The sequence below is a fragment of the Eucalyptus grandis genome, chromosome 6 (assembly GCF_016545825.1).
Source record: "Eucalyptus grandis isolate ANBG69807.140 chromosome 6, ASM1654582v1, whole genome shotgun sequence".
Lineage (NCBI taxonomy): Eukaryota > Viridiplantae > Streptophyta > Magnoliopsida > Myrtales > Myrtaceae > Eucalyptus > Eucalyptus grandis.
The window spans coordinates 43,755,478-43,782,151 of NC_052617.1; the positions used below are offsets into that span (position 1 = coordinate 43,755,478).

At 42.1% G+C, this 26,674-nt stretch overlaps 1 protein-coding gene across 1 annotated transcript; it reads left to right on the top strand.

Moving 5' to 3' along the window:
- Nucleotides 1-12,105: 12,105 nt before the first annotated feature.
- On the top strand, nucleotides 12,106-13,313 carry LOC120294776 (protein PSK SIMULATOR 1-like). The gene is made up of 2 exons (XM_039315280.1): nucleotides 12,106-12,549; nucleotides 12,796-13,313. Exons 1-2 carry the CDS (start codon nucleotides 12,221-12,223, stop codon nucleotides 12,818-12,820), a joined length of 354 nt encoding a protein of 117 aa, XP_039171214.1. The 5' UTR covers nucleotides 12,106-12,220; the 3' UTR covers nucleotides 12,821-13,313.
- Nucleotides 13,314-26,674: the final 13,361 nt, after the last annotated feature.

Genomic DNA, 26,674 nt, shown 5'->3' on the forward strand with positions numbered 1-26,674 from the left:
ACATCATTAATTTTATTTTGTTAATAATCTTGTATAATACTAGTTTTTTTTTTATAAAATAACAAGGCTATATAGGCGCCATTGATGGCACCTATATTCATGCTTCTGCAATACTTATTTGAACCTACGCAGAATGAGCTTGCAAACAATACATTGACCGAGGAGGGAAACCAAATAAATACACTTAGGAAAACAATTGCTAATAAAATGGTAAGAGATAACAATATGCCGGAAATTCCATGAATTTTTTTTTTCAACTTTTGTAATGTATTAGTATTATTTCAACTATTATTTTGTATTTGAGGATTTCGTATGTTGTTATCTAATCAATTTATATTCCTAGAAATAGAAATTTTGTTCTGTTATTAAACGGATTTCTGTTTCAGAAATAGAAATTTTGAATTGTTATCAAACGGGTTTCTTTGCTCAGAAACTTGTCCGGAGAATAGAAATTAAAAAATCAATTTCTGGTCAGAAATCAATTTCTATTTCAAAAATTTTGTCATGCGCAGTCTTAGTTACAGGCTCGCGATGCAAAACTGGGCCTTAAGAATGGTCAATGAAAAGCAAATCCAGCAGAAAAATCTTTTGTGGTTGTCCACCCGATTGAACTGTTGACTGAAGAGGTGAGCCGTCCATTAAATTTTACTCGAAGAAAAACAGATGTGATGGCTCGTGTTACATCTCTTTACCTAACTCAACTTCCACGAGGCAATTTGGTACTGAACACTTGCACGCATGGTGGATCCAAATGAAAGGCACTTCCGTTCAACAAATTCAAAATGGTTGACTTCTTGAGTGAGAGAAATGGCTTAGACCCTCACGCAACCTTTCGATCTGCATTCCCTCGATTCTATATAAACAGTTTCAGTCAGGCCTCCATCAAAGAAACACACTGCCAGACTCACTGGACTGAGTCTTGACACTCAGCACATATCTGTCCCAAAAGCATCTCTCTTACCACACATGGCTCGATCCCTCTTTGTTTTCCTCGTGATAACTGTCATGTTCGGCCTGATCTGCAGCGCTCCATGTTTTGAAGCTAGAAAGCTACCACAGATGGGCATGGAGGACAAGGGACAATTCCCTTCTTCAGGGGAGAGTCCGGTTTCGAGTGCCCTTCCGAAGGGTTTCACTGATGGTCGTCGAGGTAATGATGCTCATCTTGACAGGGTCCATCTGCTCAAGGAATCGGTGCCCAGTCCAGGAGTAGGTCACTAACCCACTCGTATGTATCGGGCCATTCCAATATATATGGGGTGAAATATATATGTACCATTCCTGCTTCCAAGTGTAATCTAAGATTTGCAGTGGAGGTTGGAATAAAGATGCTCCATTTCTTAGAGATCAAGCGCTTAGTGTGTTACGATCAAAATACTTTGTTGTTTAAGCTGTCTTAAGATGCAATAAGCATACTGTATGCCCTCATATTGTTAAACTGACATCTTATGTTATGTCTTGAGATCCCGATCATTTTGGAAAAATAAAAATGTGGCTTTCAGTAGGTTTTACATTTCTGTGAACAACAAAAATATTAAAACTTTAGCTGACAAAAGCAATCACCACTGGACCGATTTAAAAAGATGCGAAAACGAGCAAAACGAAAGTTGGTGTTGCCACTAAACTCGTTAAGCTCTAGCATGAGTGTATGGGACCGAGCTTACTGTAAAGAATTTCCTTTTTCCTCCTTTTTGTTAAGAACTTAAGACAGAATGCCATGTTTAATGAAAGGGAAAGGAGAGACGACCCGCACGTAAAAGTCTTAGTTTTGTCCACACATAAAAAATAAGAAAGTTAAGCGGAAAAAAAATTAAAAATAGGTGCTTCTTGACTTAACCTTAAGGTCCGTTTGTTTGAAAAAAAAAAAAAAAAAAAACTATTTCCAAGACATTGTTTTCCCACTTCTGGTGTATAGATAACAGAAAAAGTTATCGATTTTTGGAAAACATTTTCCATGACCTAAATGTAACATGCTTCTATTAGGGAAAACAACTTTCCCTTCTGATAAAAAGTAAATTATATTTTTTCTAAACCACTGAACAATTTTTGTTAATTATTTTTTAAATGATTTCTGTGAAAAATATTTTCCTTTTATCATGAAGTTCATCAGCAGAACAAACACACCTTAAAATAAAGATAATTTATAGAGCAACCACATGCAAAAATGAGGAGCACGTAATGTGAAGTTTGGACTACTACTTTCCTAATGAAAATTATTTTCAAAGTTCCATTTGTTTCCCACAAAAAGAGTAATTTGGAAAACATTTTTCTAAAAACAATTGCATGTATCACATACAAAATTAACAAAAGAAAAATATTTTCATCATCCATGAAAATTTTAAAACATAAAATTATTGTCGATAATGAAAATATTTCTCATTAATTAATTCATTCAATTGATACAAGTGATTATTTTTAGAAAATGTTTTATAAATAATTTATTTTTCACAAAACAAATGGAAAAGTGGAAATTGATATGAGGGGTTTCCAAATTTAGTCATTTAGTGGACCATATTTTGTTCTATTTTATAAGAAATTGTTACATCAATGTTATTACCATGTAATTGATATGTATTACGGGGTCTTTCTCTAATTATATTTTTAATAGTACTATGGTTGTAATCAGTCACTCCTATAAATACATATCATGCAATCCAACTTAGGGTTAAACCGCCGTAAACACAATGTCATTATTCTTACGCTGATTCTAAGGAGTGATTAAATTGAAGTAATGGTTAGTCGCACTGGGTTGTCATCGGATTTGAGAGTCTAGATCCATTTTTGTACATATATTAAGTTCACTTTAACGGAAAAAAGGAAAAGCGAAGTTAAAGTGAGAAGTCATGCCCACTTTATCATAACTTCCTTGTTGGAAAAAATCTCGAGCAAAATCTTGCATTAAATCGTCTTCATTCTGAGCATTTCGCCCAGTCCATAAATATCTGCATTGAGATAACATAGCAACACACATTCACCAACTTCGAATTCCTTCACTTAGAGATGGCTCACTTGCCCACAAGTCTGATCTTTTTCCTTGTGTTGGCTATTTCAACGTCGACGCTCTCTTCGGAAGCCCGGAATACACCGATGGCTGATAACCACCAACATGTGGAGCTGGGGTTCCCAACCCTAATTCCAAATAGACCCACAGCTCCGTCACTGCCAGGCCATGGTGGTCATCAGCAACCTCATCATCAAGAAGCGCTTAAGAAAACAAGAATGGGAGAGAGGTTCCCCCCAAGTGATCATTCTGCCGAATTTCGCAGAATTCTGGATGCTGGTCCAAGCGGCCGCGGCGAAGGACATGGTTCTCATGATTGAATTAATGTCGCCATATAATCTGTGAGAATGGAAGTAGATAAAAATAAAGTTGTACTCTCTACATTTGTTAAGTGATGCATCCGTTTGACCATTGGAGATGAGCACTTCATGCTTGTTTACTATAATTTTTCCTCCACACAAGACATGCGCACTTTCCTATAGTGAGTAAATCCTGCTTTGCACCCCAGTTGTCAAAGCGAAAATTATGTTTACGCACAGTATTATCCATGTCCTGGGCAGTGAATGTTCTGGTGCTGAATAACGCATCGGACTTTCACGTCTCCAATCGAGTGAAAGGCAGACTATTTCACACCATGCACGCTTTCAATAAAGTCATTGACAGTGATTCAACAAATTTGTGTCTTGAAGAAAGGAAAAAAAGAAGAAAAACAATACTTGCGTTTGATATGCAAGTGCTTCCCGCACAACTAATGACTGGAGTAGAAGAAAACACTGCGACTCAAAAGTCTTGAAGTAGGCATAATACAGTAAAATAAAGATCCTCAAATAGTCGCCAAGATCTACTCAAATTTCCGTGATAATAGTGAATGATAAGTGAACTTGCCTAAATTCGAACCAATTCCACCAGGTCACATAACTGTCAGGAAACACGTCAAGATGAAATAGGAAAAGACAGATAACTTAGGGACATGATGTGCGGATGTGTACGTGTACCTCTTTGTTACAGAGTCAAGTTTATCCATATATCACAATTATATATTTCTAGTAAAAAGTTTTGTATGTCTTAGAAATGCAAAAATCTCACGTACAAGAATGTGTGTTTCGATCAACTTCTAAGTACATGGTTTAGGATTGATGTTACAATTTTTGAATGTGCGTAAACCATCATCATATGCATATCATATATATTTATGCGGATCAATCCATCAAGATTTGAAAACTGATGAACCTTCTTGAGATGACATCTAATTTATGCACGTGGGCAAATTCAGACAACAAAAATCACATGTTGCATTTGCACCAAATTGAAATATCAGATGGAGAGAGTAGGCAGCCCATTAAATCACTTAAACATAATTTAGAGTTGTGATGGCTCAAGCTGCACCTTTATATTCTCAAGGAAAAGTCATAGTCACGCCGCTTATACGCTTAATGAGTCAACTTTCAATTTATTCAAACTAGCTTGCTGATATAGTGAGGAAAAGAAATGAGTTGACGTTTCCGCCATTTTTCGAGTTTCATGAACTCCACTATATAAAGAGATGTTCCTCCCCTGCCCATCGGCAGTAGCTTTCGTGCTTCAAAGCATGGCGAGTGGCTAATTATGACACCAAAGGCGACGGCCATTATCAGCAAGCTAAAGTGGACGCCAGCCATGCATATAAGTGGGGAGATCGATGATTGAAACAAAGATGTGAAGAGAATATGTGGGTATGGAAATAGGTAAGGTAGGGATGTGTGTTTGGTTTCAGATGCCCTACCAAAAATTCCTATTGATGGTTACGGTCATGTTGTTCATCTCAACAAGCGCAACCACTTTTTGCAAAGTATACCGAGTCTAAGAATCGATCATCACTAAACGATACGTCATGTCATTCTAATAAGTAGATTGACAAGTTATAGTCATATGGTTATCCAATTTCAGGAGTCTATGTACGTATAGTTTGTGATCCTTACTATATGGGGACTGGAAATTGGCACTTCATACTTTTGAAGTCATCAATTGCCCTACTAGTTACAAGTGACATGGCCCACGGACAAGCATGATCCAAGATCGTCTGTGAGGGGCCGTGTCACGTACAAGGGGCTACCCAGAAGCAGCCCACGAACGACCCATGAGCAGAACGAGCGGAAGGCCCATGCGCAGCCCATGAGCGACCCCGAGCGATGTTTGAGTAGCCTGTGACGGTTCGGCTGGTCGCGTGTCAGACGGACCTGCAACCCCGATCTTGCTTCGACACACGCCCATGGTCGCCCAAGGCTCGACGTGCGCGACCCATGGACTTCCCAAGGGCTGCCGGATGCGAGACCATCGAGTAGCCTTCGAGTAGCCTATTGTATAGCTTGTAATGATTATACGGATTCAAAATGAACCGTTGGATCGGAGGGACGATCCACGGCCGAGATACGACCCACTCTTGTATAAATAGGGATCCCTCTCCCACCTTGTAATCAGTTCGTTCACAAGCAATATACACTCTCTTTGCCCATTCGGTTCTTGTGTTCGAGTGTGTGTGTGTGCAAGGCTGACTTGGGATCACCGATCCTAAGGCCGCGTGGTGTTTGATCGACCGAAATTGATCGACCCGTGACAAGTGGTATCAGAGCCATCATTCCCAAACGAAATGGCCGATTCTCGCACTGATGCTCCGGTCGTTCAAGGTGATGAGCGTGAAGATCGTGGGCGTTCAGCCAGGAGGGCTACCCGGTCGAAAAAGGCCCGTGCTGCCTCGTATGCGAGGGATCCAAAGAGGGATTTGGAAAACCGTCTGACGGCCATAGAGGAGACCGTCACGGACGTCCAGGTGTTTATGGACGACCAACACCAGACCGTCGAAGGAGCGGAAGCTGGTAGGGAGGAGATCTTGACCGAAGTGCAAGAGCTCCAAGCCGGCATGGGAGAGCTCCGTGTTGAGGTGCAAGGATCCTTCATGCACGAGCTGTAACAGCGGGATGAGACTTGGGAAGCCGCGATGGCGGCCATGCGGGCGAAAATGGCGGAGATGAAGGGCAAGCTCGTGGAGCTTGAAGCAGCACGCGTGAACGGGGTGATCACCGTACAGTCCCGTGCCGATGCACCCAAACCAAAGGAGTTCAAGGGCTCCCGGGTGGCAAAGGACGTTGACAACTTCCTATGGTACATGGAACGATACTTCCAGACCATGGGAACGACCGACGACGTGATCCGGGTGAACACCGCAGCCATGTATTTAGCTGATGATGCGCTGCTGTGGTGGAGACGTCGTTCGGACGGTAGGAATGGCGATCCTATCGTGACATGGGCTCGGTTCGTCGAGGAATTTCGGCGAACCTACTATCCCGCTTATGCGGAGGAGGAAGCCGAGGGAACTCAAGCGCCTAGAGCGAAGGGGCGGAGTTCGTGAATATGTGAAGCGGTTCTCGGAGCTCGCTCCAAATCCCGTCCATGACCGAGACGGAGGCGTTCCACCAGTTCATGGGCGGACTCAAACCTTGGGTCAAACGGGAGCTCAAACGTGCAATGCAACGGACCTCACCACGGCCACTTACGTGGCCGAGTCCCTTGTTGAATATAGGCCGGCAACCGCCGCCAAGCTTGACTTTCGACCAAGAGAAAAGGCCCTTTGGTGGGGAGATCGAGGCCGGTTCCCTCGACCAAATCTTTGGCAGACCGCCTTTGACTCCTCATAGGAATCAACCCGAGTCGAGCAACGGGAGATATCAACACAAGGTACGCACATACAAGTGCTTCTTTTGTGATGGTCCCCATATGGCTCGGGATTGCCCGAAGAGAGGAAAGTTGGCGGCCCTGTGCAAGGAGGACAAGCCGCGAGAGGAGGCGCGGTTGGGATCGTTGCGGATCCTTGGAACGATCAAGGCTTCCAAGAAGGCCAAAGAACCGAAAGGAATGATGTTCGTAGACGTGAAGATCGGAGGTACCACGATGAGCGCACTCGTGGATACCGGGGCGTCCGATCTGTTCATATCCAAAGAGGCAGCGAAGAAGCTGCATCTTCCGATCGAGGCAAATGAGTCCGGTTGGCTCAAGACGGTGAATTCCAGGGAAGTCCCGACCAGCGGTATGGCCCGGGGCGTGGAGTTCCACACGGGTCCTTGGACCGCAAGGAAGATATCGAGGTAATTCCCCTTGATGACTACGACTTCATACTCGGTTTGGGATTTCTCGACCGGATCAATGCGGGTGTCATGCCCTTCGCGGATTGCATATGCATTACGGACAAGCGGTGCCAATGCATGGTCCCGATCTGCGAATCGGGACGCGATAGGAAGATGCTATCGGCCATGCAGCTATCAAAAGGGCTGAAGAAAGGCGAGGTGACCTTTTTGGCGGCATTGAAGGAGGAGGGCGCGGAGGAAAGCTCGGTACCGGAAGAAGCATCCCGAGTCCTCGATGCCTTCCAAGACGTGATGCCGCCTGAGCTGCCCAAGAAGCTGCCTCCTCGGAGAGAGGTCGACCATCGGATCGAGCTGGTACCCGATGCTCGACCACCGGCCATGGCTCCCTATCGCATGGCCCCGCCCAAGTTGGAGGAGTTGAGGAAACAGCTCAAAGAGCTGTTGGATGCTGGATATGTTCGGCCATCCAAGGCCCTGTTCGGTGCCCCGGTCTTGTTCCAAAAGAAGCATGACGGATCCCTTCGTATGTGTATCGATTACCGGGCATTGAACAAGCTGACCGTCAAGAATAAGTACCCGATTCCCCTTATTGCTGACTTGTTCGATCAGCTCGGAGAAGCCCGGTGGTTCTCCAAGCTCGACCTTCGATCGGGATACTATCAAGTGCGGATTGCCGAGGGCGATGAGTCGAAGACAGCATGTGTGACCCGCTATGGATCATTTGAGTTCCTCGTCATGCCATTCGGCTTGACTAACGCACCGGCTACGTTTTGCACACTCATGAACAAGGTACTGCATCCGTTCCTTGATTGGTTCGTTGTAGTTTATCTTGATGATATAGTGATATATAGCCGGACGCTTGATGAGCATGTTGAACATTTGAGTCGTGTTTTCCGGACCCTTCGGGAAAACGACTTGTATGTGAAACGAGAGAAATGTGCCTTCGCACAAAAGGAGATCCCGTTCCTAGGGCACATCGTCGGGGGCGAACGTGTGCGGATGGACGCGGCCAAGATCCGTGCCATTGTTGAATGGGAGCCACCAACGAAGGTGAGCGAGCTGAGATCCTTTCTTGGGCTCACGAACTACTACCGGCGCTTCATCCGAGAGTATTCGCGCCTCACCGTGCCACTCACGGACATGCTGAAGAAAGAAAGGCCGTGGGAGTGGACGGATCGGTGTCAAGAGGCGTTCGAGCGGTTGAAGCGGACCATGACCGAGGAGCCGGTTCTTATGCTGCCCGACTTCTCCAAACCATATGAGGTAGAGACCGATGCTTTTGATTTTGCCATCGGCGGTGTCTTAATGCAGGAGGGCCATCCGGTGGTTTTCGAATCCCGAAAGTTGAATGAAGCGGAGCGACGATACACGGTCCAAGAGAAGGAAATGACCGCGGTGGTGCATTGCCTTCGCACATGGAGGCATTATCTCTTGGGGTCCCAGTTCATCGTAAGGACCGACAATGTGGCTACGAGCTACTTCCAAACTCAAAAGAAGCTTAGCCAAAAACAAGCTCGGTGGCAAGACTTCCTGGCCGAGTTCGATTATGTGCTGGAATACAAGCCCGGAAAGTCGAATTCCGTGGCCGACGCCTTAAGCAGGAAGTTCAAATTGGCCAATGTGGTGAGCAGGCCCGATTGCCCGTGGGTTGATCGTATCAAGGAGGGGCTGAAGCATGATCAAAAAGCCCAAGCCCTCCTTGGATACGCCCAAAAGGGCTTGACGAGGAGATTTTGGCTCGAGGATGACCTCCTCTACACCAAAGGACGGCGACTCTATGTACCGCTCCATGGGAAACTTCGAAAGGAAATCCTAAAAGAGTGCCACGACTCCAAATAGGCGGGACATCCGAGAATCCACCGCACCATGGCGCTTGTTGAAGATCAATACTACTGGCCGCACATGAGGGATGATGTGGAGACATATGTGCGGACATGTCTTGTTTGCCAGCAAGACAAGATAGAGCAACGGTCTCCCGCGGGACTCCTTGAACCGTTGCCTATCCCGGAACGTCCATGGGAGAGTGTCTCCTTGGACTTCATCGTGAATTTGCCCAAATCCGAAGGATCTCGGGCTCTCATGGTCGTGGTAGATTGCCTTTCCAAGTATGCGACGTTCATGCCAACCACAATGGAATGCCTAGCCAAGGAAGCCGCCAAGCTGTTCCTCAAGCACGTCGTCAAATATTGGGGTGTTCCACGCACGATCGTGAGTGATCGCGACCCTCGGTTCACCGGACGGCTTTGGACCGAGCTCTTCAAGTTGTTGGGGACGAGTCTCAATCTTTCCACCAGCATGCATCCGCGAGACCGACGGACAAACCGAGCGAGTGAGCATTGCTGGAAATCTATCTTCGGCACTATGTGAGCAACACGCAAGCGAACTGGGCACGGCTGATCGACGTGGCCCAATTTTCTTACAACTTGCAACGGAGCGAGTCCACGAACCAAAGCCCGTTCGAAATCGTGACCGGGCAGCAACCGCTCACGCCAAGTGCGATCGCTTCAGGGTATTGAGGAAGCAGCCCGTCCGCTTATAAGCTCGCTAAGGAATGGGGTGAGCACGTGGACTTGGCCTGGGCGTGTCTGGATAGGGCCACGAAACGCACTAAGAAATGGGCGACAAAAAGCGGCGACATGTGGAATTTCAGGTCGGGGACTTGGTGCTAGTCAAATTGCACCTCGTCCTTCGGTACAGAAACGTGAACAAAGGGCTGATCCGTCGCTATGAAGGCCCTTTTCGAGTGATACAACGGATCGGAAAGGTGGCGTACAAGCTGGACTTACCGCCCAAGCTCAGGCTTCACCCCGTGTTCCATGTGAGTATGTTAAAACCGTTTCATGTGGACGAGGATGATCCGGATCGGGGCACATCGCAGCGAGCACCCCTTGAGGTGAAGACCTCCTATGATCGGGATGTAGAGTGTATCCTGGTGGATCGGATCATACGGAAGAAATAACGGGCACCAAGGAAGGAATACCTCGTCCAGTGGAGAGGCCTTCCTGAGAGTGAAGCAAGCTGGGAACCCTCCGAGGCTCGTGGGAATTCAAGGGGCACATCGAAGCCTTCCATGCCACGGATGCGACGAGGGCGTCGCTAGATTAGGTGGGGGAGAATGACACGGCCCACGGACAAGCATGATCCAAGATCGTCTCGCGAGGGGCCGTGTCACGTACAAGGGCTGCCGGAAGCAGCCCACGAACGACCCATGAGCGAACGAGCGGAAGGCCCATGCGCAGCCCATGAGCGACCCCGAGCGATGTTCGAGCAGCCTGTGACGGTTCGGCTGGTCGCGTGTCAAACGGACCTGCAACCCCGATCTTGCTTCTGACACACGTCCATGGTCTGCCCAAGGCCTGACGTGCGTGACCCATGGACTTCCCAAGGGCCTGTCGGATGCAGACCATCGAGTAACCTTCGAGTAGCCTGTTGTATAGCTTGTAATGATTATACATATTCAAAATGAACCGTTGGATCGGAGGGACGATCCACGGCTGAGATGCGACCCACTCTTGTATAAATAGGGATCCCTCTCCCACCTTGTAATCAGTTCGTTCACAAGCAATATACACTCTCTTTGCCCATTCGGTTCTTGTGTTCGAGTGTGTGTGTGTGCAAGGCTGACTTGGGATCACCGATCCTAAGGCCGCGCGGTGTTTGATCAACCAAAATTGATCGACCCGTGACACAAGCATATACTAGTTATGCGTAACCTATCTTAAAATGCAATAATAAGCACAATGCATACTGATTATCATACCTCGTGCCTATGAACAAGAAGATCGGGCGTTTTGCAAACATTGGTAAAAGTATAGCTAACACTAGTTATGCAATATATAAATGATAGATTCATGTTTCTATTAGAATATTTAAATATTAAACTACACTTTTATCTAACAGGTAAAATTTTTAAAATAGTTGGTAATGATCCCACAAAATCTCATATGATTTTCTCCAAGATTAAGCAAGTGCATCATAGAAAAATAATTCAAGTAACGCTAGTGTGCCAAAAACCTATCTAGAGGGAAAAAATTTTAAGCTTTAGGCTCTATTCGTTTCGCGGAAAATAATTTTTAGGAAAACGTTTTCCGAATTTTCGACGTTCGTTTCACGTAAAATGAATTCCTTGGGGAAAATGTTTTCCATGAAAAGAAAAAAAGTTTTCTAAATTATGGAAAAATATTTTCCACTTTTCAAAAGTGGAAAACATTTTTCTCACTTAGGCTCTGTTTGTTTGTGTTTCTTTTTTTTTTTTTTTTTTTTTAAACACTTTTTCTGTTTTTTTTGTTCCTTTTTTGTTCTTTTGTTCCAGAAACAAAAAGAAACAGAAATAAGAAACACAAAATTTGTGTTTCTTATTTCGAAACACATACGAGGAACAAAATTGTGTTCCTTTTCTATTTCTTGCTCCCTTCGAACACCGCCTCTCTCCCCCTGCGACGAGCGACGAGCTTCTCCTCCTGCGATGAGCAACGAGCGACGAGCGTCTCCTCCTGCGAGCAGAGAAGTCCATCGTCTTCTCCGGCGCCGACAACGGCCTCTATCTTGACAGCCGCTGCTCCTTCACCGAGTAAACGTGGTCCTTTGCTCCTCCTTCACCGATTGTCTTCACTTCGGCGAGAGCCACCCCTCGCAGATCTGGGTGATGGCTGGTCGGAGCTCGAGTGTGAGGGCTCGCTCGAGCCAGCGCTTGCCCAGATCTGCGAGCCGCTTGCTCGAGCGAGTCTCGCAGATCTGGGCGAGCGTTGGTCGCCCAGATCTGCGGCAGCAGCTCGTCTGCTCGCTCGAGATCTGTACCAGCAGGCTTACGCTCGCCCAGATGAGCAGCTCGCTCGCTGCTGCTCAGGCTCGAGCGAGCAGAGCAGCGAGCGTCGCTGCTGCTCACGCTCGAGCGAGAGAAGCGGCGTCGCTCGCTCGCGCTGCTCGAGGCTCGAGCGAGCGAAGCGAGCGCGTCGCTCGCTCGCTGCTGCTCACGCTCGAGCGAGCAAACGAGCTATAATTATTCTAAACTTCTTGAAGATTTACCAGTATAATACTCATTGAGAAGCTTGCTTCTGCTCCACACTTGATCAGCCTTGACGCAAGAGATGACTTGTACAATATGTTATCTAATTCCTTAAGAACTGTGCTGAGGGCCAGGCTGAGGTCTTATGCTAGAAGTTTTGCTTCATCGATCTATGATGCTTCCCTTGCGGCTCAATGGAATTTATCTGTCGCACAGATGTTGGAGTGGCTGGCTCCTCTTGCTCATAACACGATTAAGTGGCAGTCTGAGCGAAACATTGAGAAGCAGCATGAGGTCTCGGGAACAAATGTACATCTAGTTCAGACACTCTTCTTTGCCAATCAAGCAAAAACTGAAACTGCTATTGTCGAGCTGCTTGTTGGTCTCAACTATCTCTCCAGAATCAGTGGAGAAATGAAGGGAAGGTCTTTGGCCAGCTTCCCTGCACAGAGAGCTTCCAATGATTACTTAGTTAAAATGAATGAGATGGCTCTCGATGTAATTTAGGTCTTGATTAACTAACAGACCAGCTAGATTGAGTGTATACTAAATCAAAAAATTTCCGTTGCCATCATGTAGAGAGGATTCAAGCAAACAAGGAGCCATCTAGCTGTGCATCTCATGAACTGTCTTTCTTGAGTTGGACTGAGGTTTTCAATCTGGGTTTGCAGCTCTGGGATATACAGGAGCGATTAATCTGACTGTGGAGGTGCTTCTTCAAGTCTGGAAAACTGATTTTTCTCTTAATCAGTGGTCAAACTCGTGGCCTGGAATGGACTTTGGACGCACGCATTCGTTTCATCTGTGAGCTAGTAACTGTAGGTTTCATGATGTGGAATATGAGTAAAAAGCGCATTCGGTACCATGAAATCAAAGTGCTTGCTGTGCGGCTTGGATCCTGGTGGAAGGCATTGCGTATCTCTCTTATAGAATGTGTAAAATAGCGTTGGATAGAAGTAGAACGTAGGAGTCATATGGCTAGAATGCAGGCATAGCTTGTGGGTCGTGCTTCGGTACATAGCTTTCGGGTTACTTGCAACTGTAACTTAGATCTTAATCCCTGTAAAGCAGTTTTTTCGATAGTTGGCTTGTTTATCTCGTCCTTTCGGCTGGTGCCGGTAGTTACTCTCACTGATTTTTCTCTAGTTGGGGATGCAGATTGATAGCTAACGCAGGTGCTGCATGACCATATTCACTTACCACGCGGTAATCTGCAAGCTCATCCTGACATGGTCTTGCAAAAGGTGCTTCTTTTGCCGTGCGGTAGACTGCAGTCTACATTGCAGGATTTTGATGCGATGAGATGAGATGACATGAGATCAATCCCTAACCCATCCAATTGTTTTTGGATTTATTTCCTAGACCCTATTGTAGGATTTTGTAGCGTGCGTCGGAACGGTTTCTATTTAAAATTGTTGCGTATCCTATAGGTTTTAAGGATGTCCTCACTTAATTATTGGGGATACTTTGGGACGATGACCGAGAAAGTCCTAAACTTCTTGTACTATAATTAATTTATTTTTAAATCGTTCAATTTGGTTAATTTATTCTCAATTTTTTGATGATTTATTAATAAATTCCTTTGAATTTGATGACGTAAACGTTAGTAATTTTACGTGACATATGATATTGGAGCGATTTCTTATGATTTTTTTATTTTTTTTGGGGACTTGGTCACTAGTCATTAGGCGAAAGTCACAAAGCTCTCGTAGGGGTCACGCCCCTTGCCTTGAGCCATTGTTTAGTGGTCGACATGGGTGCAATTAAAAAGGAAAAATAAATAAAAAATTATGAAAAATTTGCAAAACTTGTAGAAATTGTTAACATAAACATTGATTTTTTATTATATAAGATGGCTTGAAGTCTGTTTTATCGATTTTTAATCAAAATCAGTTGGAATAATTATCTTGGTAAATCTTCAAGAAGTTTAAATTGATGAGCATTTTATGATAATGAGAATTCAAAGTCAAGTTTACAATTTATTTTTAAGAAAAAAAACAAATGGGAAAATTTTGGTACAAACTTAAAAAAATTTCTTCCGACTAAGCAAATATGATCAAGTTTAGAATGTTTGTTTTCACTTAATATGAACAAAATTAAATTGATGAGCATTTCATGAGAATGATAATTCAATACCAAGTTCACATTTTATTAAAAAAAAACAATTGAAAAAAAATTGGAACAGAAATTTTGTACATTACCAAACATGTTTACATGTTCTTTTCTATTCGAAAACATAAATTTTATACGATTCTTACCAAATGCGTTTTTTTGTTCGAAATTGTTTAAAGGAACAGAAACACTTTTTTCTATTTCTATTTCTGGAACAATTTTTAAACGAAATGCAAACAAACGCACCCTTAATCTCTCTTATCTCACACATTTATAAATCCTCACTACCTCCTCCCATTTTTCTTCTTCTTTTCTTTTTCTATTCGAATTATTTTTAAAATTTCTTTTTCTTTTTAATTCAAATTATTTTTAATCTCCTTTTTCTTTTTCTTTTCTCTCTCTGTTTCTTATCTTCTTCTTTCTTGGCTACTCGTCGGTCGTTGCCATGCGAACCTCGAGCTCGTCGATCTCAAGCTCGTGCTCGCATTCTTGTTTATCTTTTTTTTTTTTTTTATTTACTCTACCATGCAGTTTTACATTACTCAAGCAAAGGGCTCTACATATTTTGCTTCTTGTCGCGATCTAATTTTCAGGTGCACCACTTAAAATTTGGCTAATAGATTGTTAAGCCTAAACTTAAGCTCTCCCAAGTTCATACCAATTCGCGACTTCGATTCAAGTTCTTAGTATGCAATTGATTTTTTAATCATAAGTCACCACTAATCTACTTTTTGGTGGGTAGATTAGAAACCTAAGTAAAGTAACAGGAGTTTCACTTTACTCTTACGAACTAGAGACTATGGGTACAAGGACTTGATTACACTAGATTTCCCTAATACATTTTCGGTACCACTTATTTTTAATTTTCAAAAATGTTTTTGAAGGCAGTTCGGATTGATTTTAAATCTATTTCCTAACATGTGAGGTGATCATGTGGGTGCACAAATCACCAATTTAACATCCAAGAAAGTAATGAAATAATAAATAAATAAATTAGAGGATTTACCTTGTAGAAACGAAAGCATCTACATCTGCATGGTTAGATTAAAAATTCACATCATCAACCCTAGATATTATTTCTAATTAACACGCAATTTCTTTTATTTGTTTTCACTTAATTAATGAAAATCATGCAATATGCAATGCAATATTAACTAAATGACCTAATTCTAATGACATCCAATTTCTAATTAAATGAACCTAGCAATCATCACTAAATGGCATGCATTTCATGCGTTTAATTTTAAATGACATGCAATGACATTTTTGTGCAATCTATCCTAGGGATTAAAACTAATTTATCCTTAGTCATTTTTGTATTTTTTCTGAAATTTCGAAATTAGAAAAATGTGAAAATTATCTAACTAGATTTGAATTCTATTTAATTGGCATTAGGAATTAGGTTAAGCCAAATCCTAATTTAAACTAAAATATTATCTTAACCCAAATAATCATAAAATACAATCTATCTAATATCTAAACTTATAATAAATTAAGAAAAATATTATCTAGAATTAAACTAAGTGCAATTTTACCATAATATGCAATGACGTACAAAAAGATGCCCTAACTCTACATGACATATGTATGACGATTTTTTTTATATTTTTTCTAATGAAAATTCATAATTAAAATCAATAAAAATCTAACTAAAGTGAAATGTTATCTATTCTAAATGCCTTCTCAACATGCAAAAATAACTAACCTATCATGCAATCAATCCTAATTTACATGGAATGCAAAATGCAATTTTTTTGTATTTTCGGGATAAATAGAGCAATTAAGAGATAAACCCCAAATCATCACAAATGTCATCCACCATTCGAATTGAAATTCAAACTTAATTATTTCACTAATAAAATCGATAAATTGATCTTTAAGCCTTAAAGATCAAGATATCAATTTTACTCCTGCGTGAATAATTATTCCATCTAAAGCCTTATAAATAGAATAATAATTCGTGAGGAGAATACGTAGATCCGGATGAAGATCAAGTTGTGATCTTTTCTTCTCCCCTCCTTGGGTGTCTGGCCCTTGGCCTTCTCCTTAGGCGGCTAAGGTTTTGTTTAGCGTTTTTTCTTTTCTTTTCGCTTGTGACCTGTTGGTCTTTGCTTCTTGCTTGTACTTGTCTCTTTTTCTTCTTTGTAATCTTTTTGTTTCGGCTCCCTAACACTCTCTATGCGTAGCGCCCTGAGAGTGTCAGCTTTGGAGCCGGTCTTATATATTTGTCCAAAGCTATATTACATTTACCTTTACCAAAAAAAAAAAGAATAAAAATTCGTGCGGTTGCAAATTGAATGCTACATCAGGAATTTCAACCATGCACTGGAAAACATTTCAAACAAAGAGATAAAATATCAAACTAAAATAAGATAAATTAAATCTACCTAATAAAATAAATCTTTACCTAAATTGAATTTTTTTCAAAAATTCGAACGGATTCGGGGCGGCACGGCTAAGGATGGTGCAAGGGCAGCGGCTGTGGTGTCGCTGGTCACCACCGGTCGGAGGTCCCGGTGGTCGGAGCTCCGGCGAAGTCCGGCAAAAGCAGGCTCGTGCAGCAGCAGGTCGCGCAAAACCAGCAGAGCGTTGCTGTGGGCGTCACTCAACACAGGGAGTCGGGATCAAGCGTGGTGCTGGGCTGAGAGACAGCGGCGGCGGCGTCGTGACTGACGGCGGAACGGTGCGGCTGAGCGGACAGGAACAGCGGCACAGAGAGCTGGAGCAGCAACGGGTCAGCAGCGTCGGGTCGCGCGGCGTTGCTGGCTTCAGGCGAGACGGGGCAGAGGCGTCTTCGGGGGGAACGGTGGCACGGCTGGGTCACGAGCAGAAGCGGCTTCGATGTTGGGGTCGAGCTGCGGCGCGAGCGCAGGGCAGGAGCAGATCTCCGGTGAAATTGGGTGATGCTGGTGCGGCGAGACAGAGCAGGGCAGGAGTTGGGTGGCACCGGTGTTCACGGACGAGCGTCGCGGGCACGGCAGCGGTGCAGGGAACCGGCGACTGGGGGCGTCGGTGCAGAAGCGGGTCGGCAGAGGCGGAGCGGCGAGGAGGCTGCCGGCGAGGGGCAGCAAGGGTGCGACGGATAGGGGCGAAGAAGAAAAACAGTAACTTTTCTTTTCTGTTTTTTTTTTTCTTCTTTTCACCCCTGCTGGCCGCACGTTCCCTTGCTTTTGTACTTTCTACTGTGCTGACCTTATGCAGACGTGACTTTTCCTTCTTCTTTTTGATTTTTACTCTTCAAGACAAACCGAAGGAAAATTGGCTCAACGGAAGAAAACAATTTTTTTCGATTTTTCCTTCGAATTCGCTCTCCTCAAGCTTTTCTTCTCTCTTTTCACGAATTTTCCTCACTTTGCCTCTGAAATTTTTTCGAATTTCCCTGCTCCTGTCATGAAAAATGAGCCTCTTTTATAGTGATTCGAAACGGTCTATTTACATGATATTTTCCAAGTTACCATTTCTTATCACATTAAATCAAATCTGTATGATTTGGCAATCACTTAATTCTTGCATATTTTTCACTTGATTTTAAAATTGTTACTACATTTAACAAAATCCGGACATCCATCGAATTCCATATTTCCTTGCATAATTCAATCAAATCAATTTCTCCCATTTTCATTTTTTTCTTTTTATTTGTTCAAAATGCAATTTTATTTTCCAAAATTAGGTATCAACACTTCTTTTTCATTTTGTTTATTAAAACACAAAAGACACAGGAGAAGAACATGCCACTCCACTGGAAAATTCTCATTAGGGCTATACATGCTTTACTTCTTTTTAAAATCCATACGAGACATTTTTTAGAGTAGATGATCGTTTGGTGAAAATGAGAGAACAAAGATATGAAGCAAGTTTGCATGAATTTAAAGGCAATTTCATATTTGATAGATTTATAAATCGGTAAGTGATACATGCCTAAGTGGTGAAGTCTTAGAAAATATTTTCCTTACCGAATACCGAAAAATATTTTCTAAAACATTTTCAAGTTTTAACCAAACACTAGAAAATATTGTCATTTTCCTAAAAAATAACTTATGGGAAATTTTCGAAAATTGCCCGCAGCCCCTAGTCTACACTTGAGACACCACAAAGTTGAAAACTCGAGCTGGCAAAGAGTACTGCATTTGCACCATTTGATTAGATTAAATCAAAAAACCCAATGTGACCTTTCATCAAGAGTTGCTAACTAGATTGAAATTTAGGGAAAATTACCAAAAAAAGTCCTAAACTTATTACAATTGTACCAATTCAGTCCTAAACTTTTTTTGGCCAATTTAGTCCTAAACCTTTTACAATTGTGCCAATTCAGTCCATCCGACCAAAATTGGCCGGTCGGCACTAACGTGGACCGGCGAATGCGACGTGACATTTTTATTTTTTGTTTTTATTTTTTTCAAATTTTTAATTTTTTTTTTTTGGAATTTTTAATTCTTTTTTTCTTTTTTTTTCCATCATCTTCTTTGCCTCTGGCTGGCCGGCGCCGACCGGAGGCGAGGGCCGACGAGGTTAGCCTCGTCGGCCAATGGCGAGGCTCACCCCGCCAGCCGGAGGCAAGGGCCGAGGGCGAGGCCCCGCTAGATCTGGCGAGGTCAGCCTCGCCGGCCATTGGCAAGGGTGAGGCCCGGCCCGGATCCGGCGAGCTCGGCCCTCACCAGATCTAGCGGGGCCTCGCCCAACCAAGGCAACGGTCGACCTCGCCAATGGCTAGCGAGGCAACCTCCTCAACGGGAGGATCTACGGGTGGCTATCCCTCTCTCTCTCTCGTTTGAAGTTTCGAGCACTCGCTTGGAACCGTTCTCTCTCTCCGCCTCAATCCGTGCCTTGCGATTACGCCTCCGAAGTGCAAGTGAGCTCACGGCTTCCGATCGCCGCCACATTGTGGAAAAAAATCAAGAGTAGGTGCTTCTTGACTTAACTTTAAGGTTTGTTTGTTTGCCAAAAAAAAAAAAAAACTGTTTCCGGAAAATTGTTTCCCCACTTTCAATTTTTTAGATGACAGAAAAGTAATTGATTTTCTAAAAACGTTCTCCATGGATTAAAAGCAACAAGCTTATATTGGAGGAAAACGACTTCCCATTTTGTTAAAAAGGAAATCATTTTTCTTAAACCACTAAACAAATGAAAACCAACTATTTTCTTTATAAATGATTTTTATGAGATATATTTTCCTTTGTCATGAAGTTTATCGGTAGAACAAACGTATCCTAGAATAAAAATAATTTATAGAGCAACCACATGCAAAAATGAGGAGGACGTAATTAGAGTTTGGACTACTGCTTTCCTAATGAAAATTATTATCACTATTCCATTTGTTTCGCAAAAAATAAGTAATTTAAAAAATATTTCCTAAAAATGATTGCATGTATATGCAAAAATGAATAAAAGAAAATTATTATTATCATTGGCAAAAATTTTGAGACATAAATTGTTGTTGATAACGAAAATATTTCTTGTTAATTAATTATTTCAACCGATACAAGCGATTGTTTTTAGAATATGTATTATAAATCATCTATTTTCCGTGAAACAAACGGAGAAGTGAAAATTGATGAGAAGTGTCCAAACTTAGTCATTTAGTGGACCATATTTTGTTCTATTTGTTAGAAATCATTAAATCAATGTTATAATTGTGTAATTGATATATATTATGGAATCTTTCTCTAGTTATGTTTTTAACAGTATCATGATTATAATCAATCACTCTTATAAATGCATATCACACAATCTGACTTAGGGTTAAATCGCCATAAACATAATGTCATTATTCTTAGGCTGATTGTAAGGAGTGATTAAATTGAAGCAATGATGAGTCGCATAGGGGTCTCATTGGATTTGAGAGCCCAGATTCATTTCCGTACATATATTAAGTTCATTTCCGGAAAAAAGGAAAAGCCAAGTTAAAGTGAGAAATCATGCCAGCTTTATCATAACTTTCATGTTGAAAAAAATCTCGAGCAAAATCTTACATTAAATCGTCTTCACTTTGAGCATTTCGCCCGGTCCATAAATATATGCATTGAGATAACATAGCAACACACATTCACCAACTTCGAATTCCTTCGCTTAGAGATGGCTTACTTGCGCACAAGTCTGATCTTTTTCCTTGTGTCGACTATTTCGACGTCAACGCTCTCTTCCGAAGCCTGGAATACACCGATGGCCGATAACCACCATCATGCCGAACTGGGGTTCCCAACCCAAATTCCAAATAGACCCACAGCTCCATCACTGCCAGGCCATGGTGGTCATCAGCAACCTCATCATCAAGAAGCGCTTAAGAAAGCAAGAATGGGAGAGAGGTTCCCCCCAAGTGACCGTCATTCTGCTGAATTTCGCAGAATTCTGAATTCTGGTCCAGGCCCCGGCCAAAAACATGGTGATCGTGATTGAATTAATTTCGTCATATGATCCGTGAGACTGAAAGTAGATAAAAATAAAGTTGTACTGTCTACTTTTGTTAAGTGATGCATCCGTTCGACCACTGGAGATGAGCACTTCATGCTTGTTTACTATAATTTTTCCTCCACACAAGACACGCGCACTTTCCTATAGTGAGTAAATCCTGCTTTGCACCCAAGTTTTCAAAGCGAAATTTATGTTTACGCACGATATGATACATGTCCTGGACAGTAAAAGTTATGGTGCTAAATAACGCATTGGACCTTCACGTATCCGGTAGTCAGGTGAAAGCTAGACAATTTCAAGCCATGCACGTTTTTAAAACAGTCGATTGATAGTGATTCGACAAGTTTGTGTCTTGAAGAAAGGAAAAAGAGAAGAAAAACAATACTTGTGTTTGATATGGAAGTGCTTTCCGCACAACTTATGGCTGACTTAGAAGAAAACACCGCGACTTAAAAGTCTTGAAGTATGCGTAATACAGTAAAATGAAGATCCTCAAACAGTCGGCAAGATTTACTCAAATTTCCGTGATAATAGTGAATGATAAGTAAACCTACCTAAATTCGAACCAATTCCACCAAGTAATCTAGCTGTCAGAAAACACACGTCGAGATGAAAAAGATAAAGACAGATAACTTAAGGACATGATGTGGGCATGTGCACGTGTACCTCTTTCTTACATAGTCAAGTTCATCCACATATACCAATTATATATTTCTAGTTAAGAGTTTTGTACATCTTAGAAATGAAAAAATCTCACGTGCAAGAATGTGTATATGGATCGGCTTCTAAGTACCTAGTTTAGGGGTTGATATTAAAATCTTTGAATGTGCCCAAACCATCATTATATTATCTTATATATTTATGTGGACCAATCCGTTACCATTTGACATTCTCAAGATGACATCTAGTTTACGCATATGAGGCAAATTTAGACATCGAAAATCACTTGTTGTATTTGCGCCAAATTGAGATATCAAATGGAGAGAGTAGACAGGCCACTAAATCACTCGAAGGCAAGTTTAGGATTGTGACGTCTCAAGCCGCACTTCTATCTGTCCAAGAAAAAAGTCACAGTCACAACGTTTATACGCCTGATGGGCCTACTCTTTCAAAGCTTTCTGACTTGGTGAGGAAAAGAAGAGGAGTTGACGTTCACGCCATTTTTCGAGCTTCATGAGCTCCACTATATAAAGAGACGTTCCTCCATGTAAGAAGAACACCCATCCCTACCTTACTTATATTTATGCCCACAGATTCTCTCCCCTCTTTGTTTCAAGCATCGATCTCCCCACTTATATGCATGGCTCGCGTCCACTTTAGCTTGCTGATTATGGTCGTCGCCTTTGGTGTCATGATAAGCCACTCGCCATGCTTTGAAGCAAGAAAGCAGATGCCGACGGGCAAGGAGGTGGGAGAAGATCAAGTCCCTCATTTTAAGGAGAGTTTGGTTTCAGATGCCCTACCAAAAGTTCCTACTGATGGACAAGGTCATGTGGTTCATCTCAACAAGCATGACCGCTTTCTGCAATCTACACCGAGTCCAGGAACTAGTCATTACTGAATGATGCACCGTGTCGTTCTAATAAGTGGATAGACACTTTATAGTCGTAAGGTTATCGAATTTCATGAGTCTATATACGTATAGTGAGCGATCCTTACTATAAAGGGACTGGAAATTGGCTCTTCATACTTTTGAAGTCATCAATTGTCCTACTACTTACAAGCAGATACTGGCTGTGTAACTTATCTTAAAATGCAATAATAAGCACAGTGCATACTGATTATCAGACCTTGTGCCTGTGAACAAGAAAGCTGGGGTGTTTTGTAGGTTTTATTCCAGTTATTATTACATTGGCAAAAGTAAACGTAACACTGATTATGCAATATATAAATGATTGATTCATGTTTCCATAAGAATATTTAATTATTAAACTACTTTTTTATTTAATAGTTATAGTTTTTAAAACAGTTGGTAATTATCCCATAAAGTCTCATATAATTTTCTCTGCATCACTGGAAAAATAATTCAAGTAACGCTAGTGTGCCAAAAACTTATCCAAAGTGAAAAATTTATAAGCTTTGGTCTACATTTTAAGGACACCACAGAATTGAAAACTCGATCTGGCAAAGACTATTGCGTTTGCACCATTTGATCATATTAAACCAAAGAAACTAATGTGACCTTTCATCAAGAGTTGCTAACTAGACTGAAATTGATTATAATCGTGGTAAAAATTACTGCCTTCATGGAAAGTTACCAACTACATCAAAAACTTACTAGTTTTTCCATATGCACACAGTTTCTTGAATATGGAAAGTTAATAATCATGGCGAAAAAGTCACTTGGGGACTGTGTATTTCACTAAAGAGCTTTTCACAAATTCGTTTACTGAACTTTATATGTTCGGTTCGTTGAAGGTAAAGCAATTATGATTAAAGAAGACACCAACATTTAAAATTTAAAAAAAATGGATTCCTTGTTTTGAACAAAGGAAATAGTTTCCAAATATAACAAGTCTCTAACCACAAACACAAAACTAACCATTTTTTGTTAATTGATCATTTTTTAAAAAGCCAAACGCATGAAAGTCCAAAAAAAATAGTTCGCAGAAAATTCTTGCGCTCAATAGACTAATTATTGACAAAGTGATGCTTGCTTCGCTTGGTATAGACTTCTACAGACATAGGTATGCTACAGTAATTCAATTTAGGCAAGAACGAAGGAAAATTTGATATTAGCTAACCAGTTACGGTTTGCTCAGTCCCCTTATGATGCTGATGGGTTCAGTCCGCCGACTAGATGATTGTTTCCGAGATAATAAAGTGGTCTGATTTGATACAATTTCATGTGAAGAGACGGTTTGATATTTCGCCGGAAACCACAATGCTTCTAGCTGAAATCCAGGAGCAGAAGTCTCTTTTTGAAAACATACGAAAAGATGGGCAACAAGATGGAATTTCAGTAGAAACTCAAGAACTCTGAAATTGCATCTCTTAAACAGAAGCTGGACAAATTAAATGACCAAAACAGATTGACTGAGAAGAGGTCAAATAAGAGTGACCCATTATCTGTTATGGATAGTCTTCGCCTCTCTGGCCTGAATCCTCACCATTTCGTTATCGTACTTTGCCATACTGTGAAGTCTATCCGGAACTTCATAAGGTTGTTGATCCACGAGATGAAATCTAAGATGTTGATGTGGCCGCAAGTGCAATAGGACCAAGAGTTGTTACTGGAGACAGATTCACAAGTGTCTCGCATTTGAGTATTTGAGACCTGTTTGGTAACCATATTGTTTTTGGAAATAATTTTTAATCAAAAGTAATTTTTATTCTATTCCCTAGACAAATTTCCAAGCATTTGATAAAGTTGGGTAACTGTCCAAAATTTCTATTCCCAAAATAGAATTGCGTTTAGCACCACTCTCAAAATTTCTAATCCAAACAATTTTCTTTTAATTTTTTAATAAGTTTATTTTTTCTTTTCTTTTCTTTCACTTCTTCCTCAAGTTTTGGCCGGTCGCCGGCAAGGCTGCGCCTCATCAATTGAGCCTCATCGGTAGCGAGGCTCGGCACCCAGCCAAGCGAGGCTCACCGATGGCCAAGCGAACCTCACCCGGCCAAGCAAGGCTTGCCAATGGCCAGGGGAGGCTTAGCCTCGCTAGTGGCTAGGCAAGCCTTAGCGAGCTCGCCAAACCTCGCCCAACCGTTCGCCAGCGACCAATAGCAATGGATGGCAGCGGCAATAGCGATGGAAGAAGAGAGAAGGAACAAGAAAAGAAAAGAAAAAGAAGATATTTTGGTTGGCTTGATTTTGAAATTGTTTTCAGGAATAAAGAAGCAACTTTTTTTTTTTACTTTTAGTTCTGTTCTAGATCTATTTTTGGAAATAAAAAATTTATCAAATGGATTTCTATTCTCTTTTTGTTCTCAGGAACAACTAAATAGATATGGGTATTGTTTGGCCTATTGCCAAATAGACCCTTGTTTGCCAGATTACAGGTATTTATGAAATTGACATCAAACGAGATGCAATGGACTAATGAATCCCACCTCGAAAGTTCTCAGAAGGCCACTGTTGCAAAAGCCCAAGCAGTCTTATTAGATCTATTGCTGGCCTAACCCGATGATGAAGTTTGACATTCAGCGGGTTTAGATGAAGGTGCTTTACTAGTTATCTAATAGGGGTGTGCATGGTTCGGGTGGGCAGTTCCCCACCTAGAACTAGGAATTGCCCGCTAAGAACCGGTTTCGAAAAATTGGAATTGGGAACCGCTCACTAGTTGCATGGATCCACCCGAGAACCGGTCCAACCTCCACGCCTTCCCCTTTTTGCCCTCCCTGCATCTACTTATTCTGGCTCTCCCGACCATGGTAGTTTTATTCTCCTCAAGTACTAGCACCGCAGCAATAGCGGTTGCAACCCTCGCGCCGCTTCTGTCCCAACCACCACCACCATCTTCGTCACCGCCTTCGCCATCTCCCGCTCCTCTCTCGAGACTGACAATGAGGAGGACAATGGGGACGATGAGCCATTTTTAGACTTGGAGTTCGCCTTTGTCCCCGAAAATGAGGATGGGGGGAGGCTTGAGGAGGGGGAGGGGGAGGAGGAAGAGGGGAGGTAGAAGCGGGACGAGCCCAACAACGAAGAAGACGATAGTGTCAGTGAATGCGGAGGTGGCGACAAGGATGGCAACAACGTGGAGAGAGAGATCAAGTTTGAGGGGGGAAAGAGAATCAACTCACTGTTTCGTTGAGTTCGGGCTAGAACTCGAAGGGAGATGAGTAGATCTGGAGGTGAATTGGAGAGGAAGAGGGAGCTTAGAGAGATTTTGAACTAAAGAGAGACGAGATAGAGTAAGAGAGTAGTGAATTAAAACAAAATGGTGATTGGAGTCCTAAATTTTAGATTTGCTAATTTCAATTTTTTTATATTAAAAATTAATATATTATTATAATATAACCGGTCCGGTCCGGGTGGGCGAGTGAGCAAATCCGTCTATAGAACCGGGAACAGGACCGGTACCCATCGGTTCACATAAATTGGAACCAGGAACTGGACCAGTTCCCTTAAGAACCACTAGTTCCGAGCGGTTCCGATCCGGTTCCGGTGGTCCAGGCGGGTCACACCCCTATTATATGATGGCTATGAAGACTCAACGCAGAAAAACATTGGAAATAGTGACTGATTTTTAGTTGGGATACTCTGTACGTCTGCTTTGATTTTTAGTGATCTTTCTCGTGTTTCCTATTGTTCTTCATCATTTTAAGCAATAGTACAGAGCCTGGTATTCATCTGAGTCATTTCTTCACCTGGTAAACATGTAAGACTATATGCTCAATCTAACCGCGCTTTACCAAGGAAGCTATCACTAGACAAATCAATGAATTTCAAAGGATTATTTGAACCTTGGAATGCAATGTCGTAGTGATACACAAATAATAGTGTCAAGTACAAAACCAATTCACTTAGCTGATAAAATATGAAAATTTGTGTTTTATCTTGAGGTGGGTTTCACCATCGTTCTAAAATTTAGAAAATTTGCATCCATGCGAGGACTGCAGCTCAATTTAGAAGTAGTCAAGAGCTGTAATTATCATTGTACTGTTAATCTTTGAACTCCGGAAGAGGAACAATCTTGTACGTGAGAAAAACATGAGCCAAAGGGAGAGATTGCTCTCCTACCTGGGCTGATTCATTGAATCCACGAGAGTTGGGATGATTTTTCTTCTCTCGTTCACTCTGAGAATCTGCAGCGGCAAACAAATCTTCATATCAACATCATAAACTTCTTGCTCGCATTGACATGATCTTGTTGATACAATGCATCCGAGTAATCGTGATGGGAAACCAATGGGTAGCATAGATCCTATACTCCGATCATCTTTTGGCTCTATCCAATGCGAAAGCCATATATTTACTTTATCCAATAATTTCTTGATATCTTATTGTGCACGCCACTCATTAAATATGGTCGATCTCCAATAACCTAACGGCTATTATATGTCAGTTTCTTAATCGAGCGATTT

Excerpts from the sequence above, each read along its gene's own strand:
- LOC120294776 (XM_039315280.1), top strand. The coding sequence starts at position 12,221 with ATGTTATCTAATTCCTTAAGAACTGTGCTGAGGGCCAGGCTGAGGTCT. Across the intron at positions 12,550-12,795 it reads AGTGGAGAAATGAAGGGAAG|CTCTGGGATATACAGGAGCG; the intron begins GTCTTTGGCCAG and ends CTGGGTTTGCAG.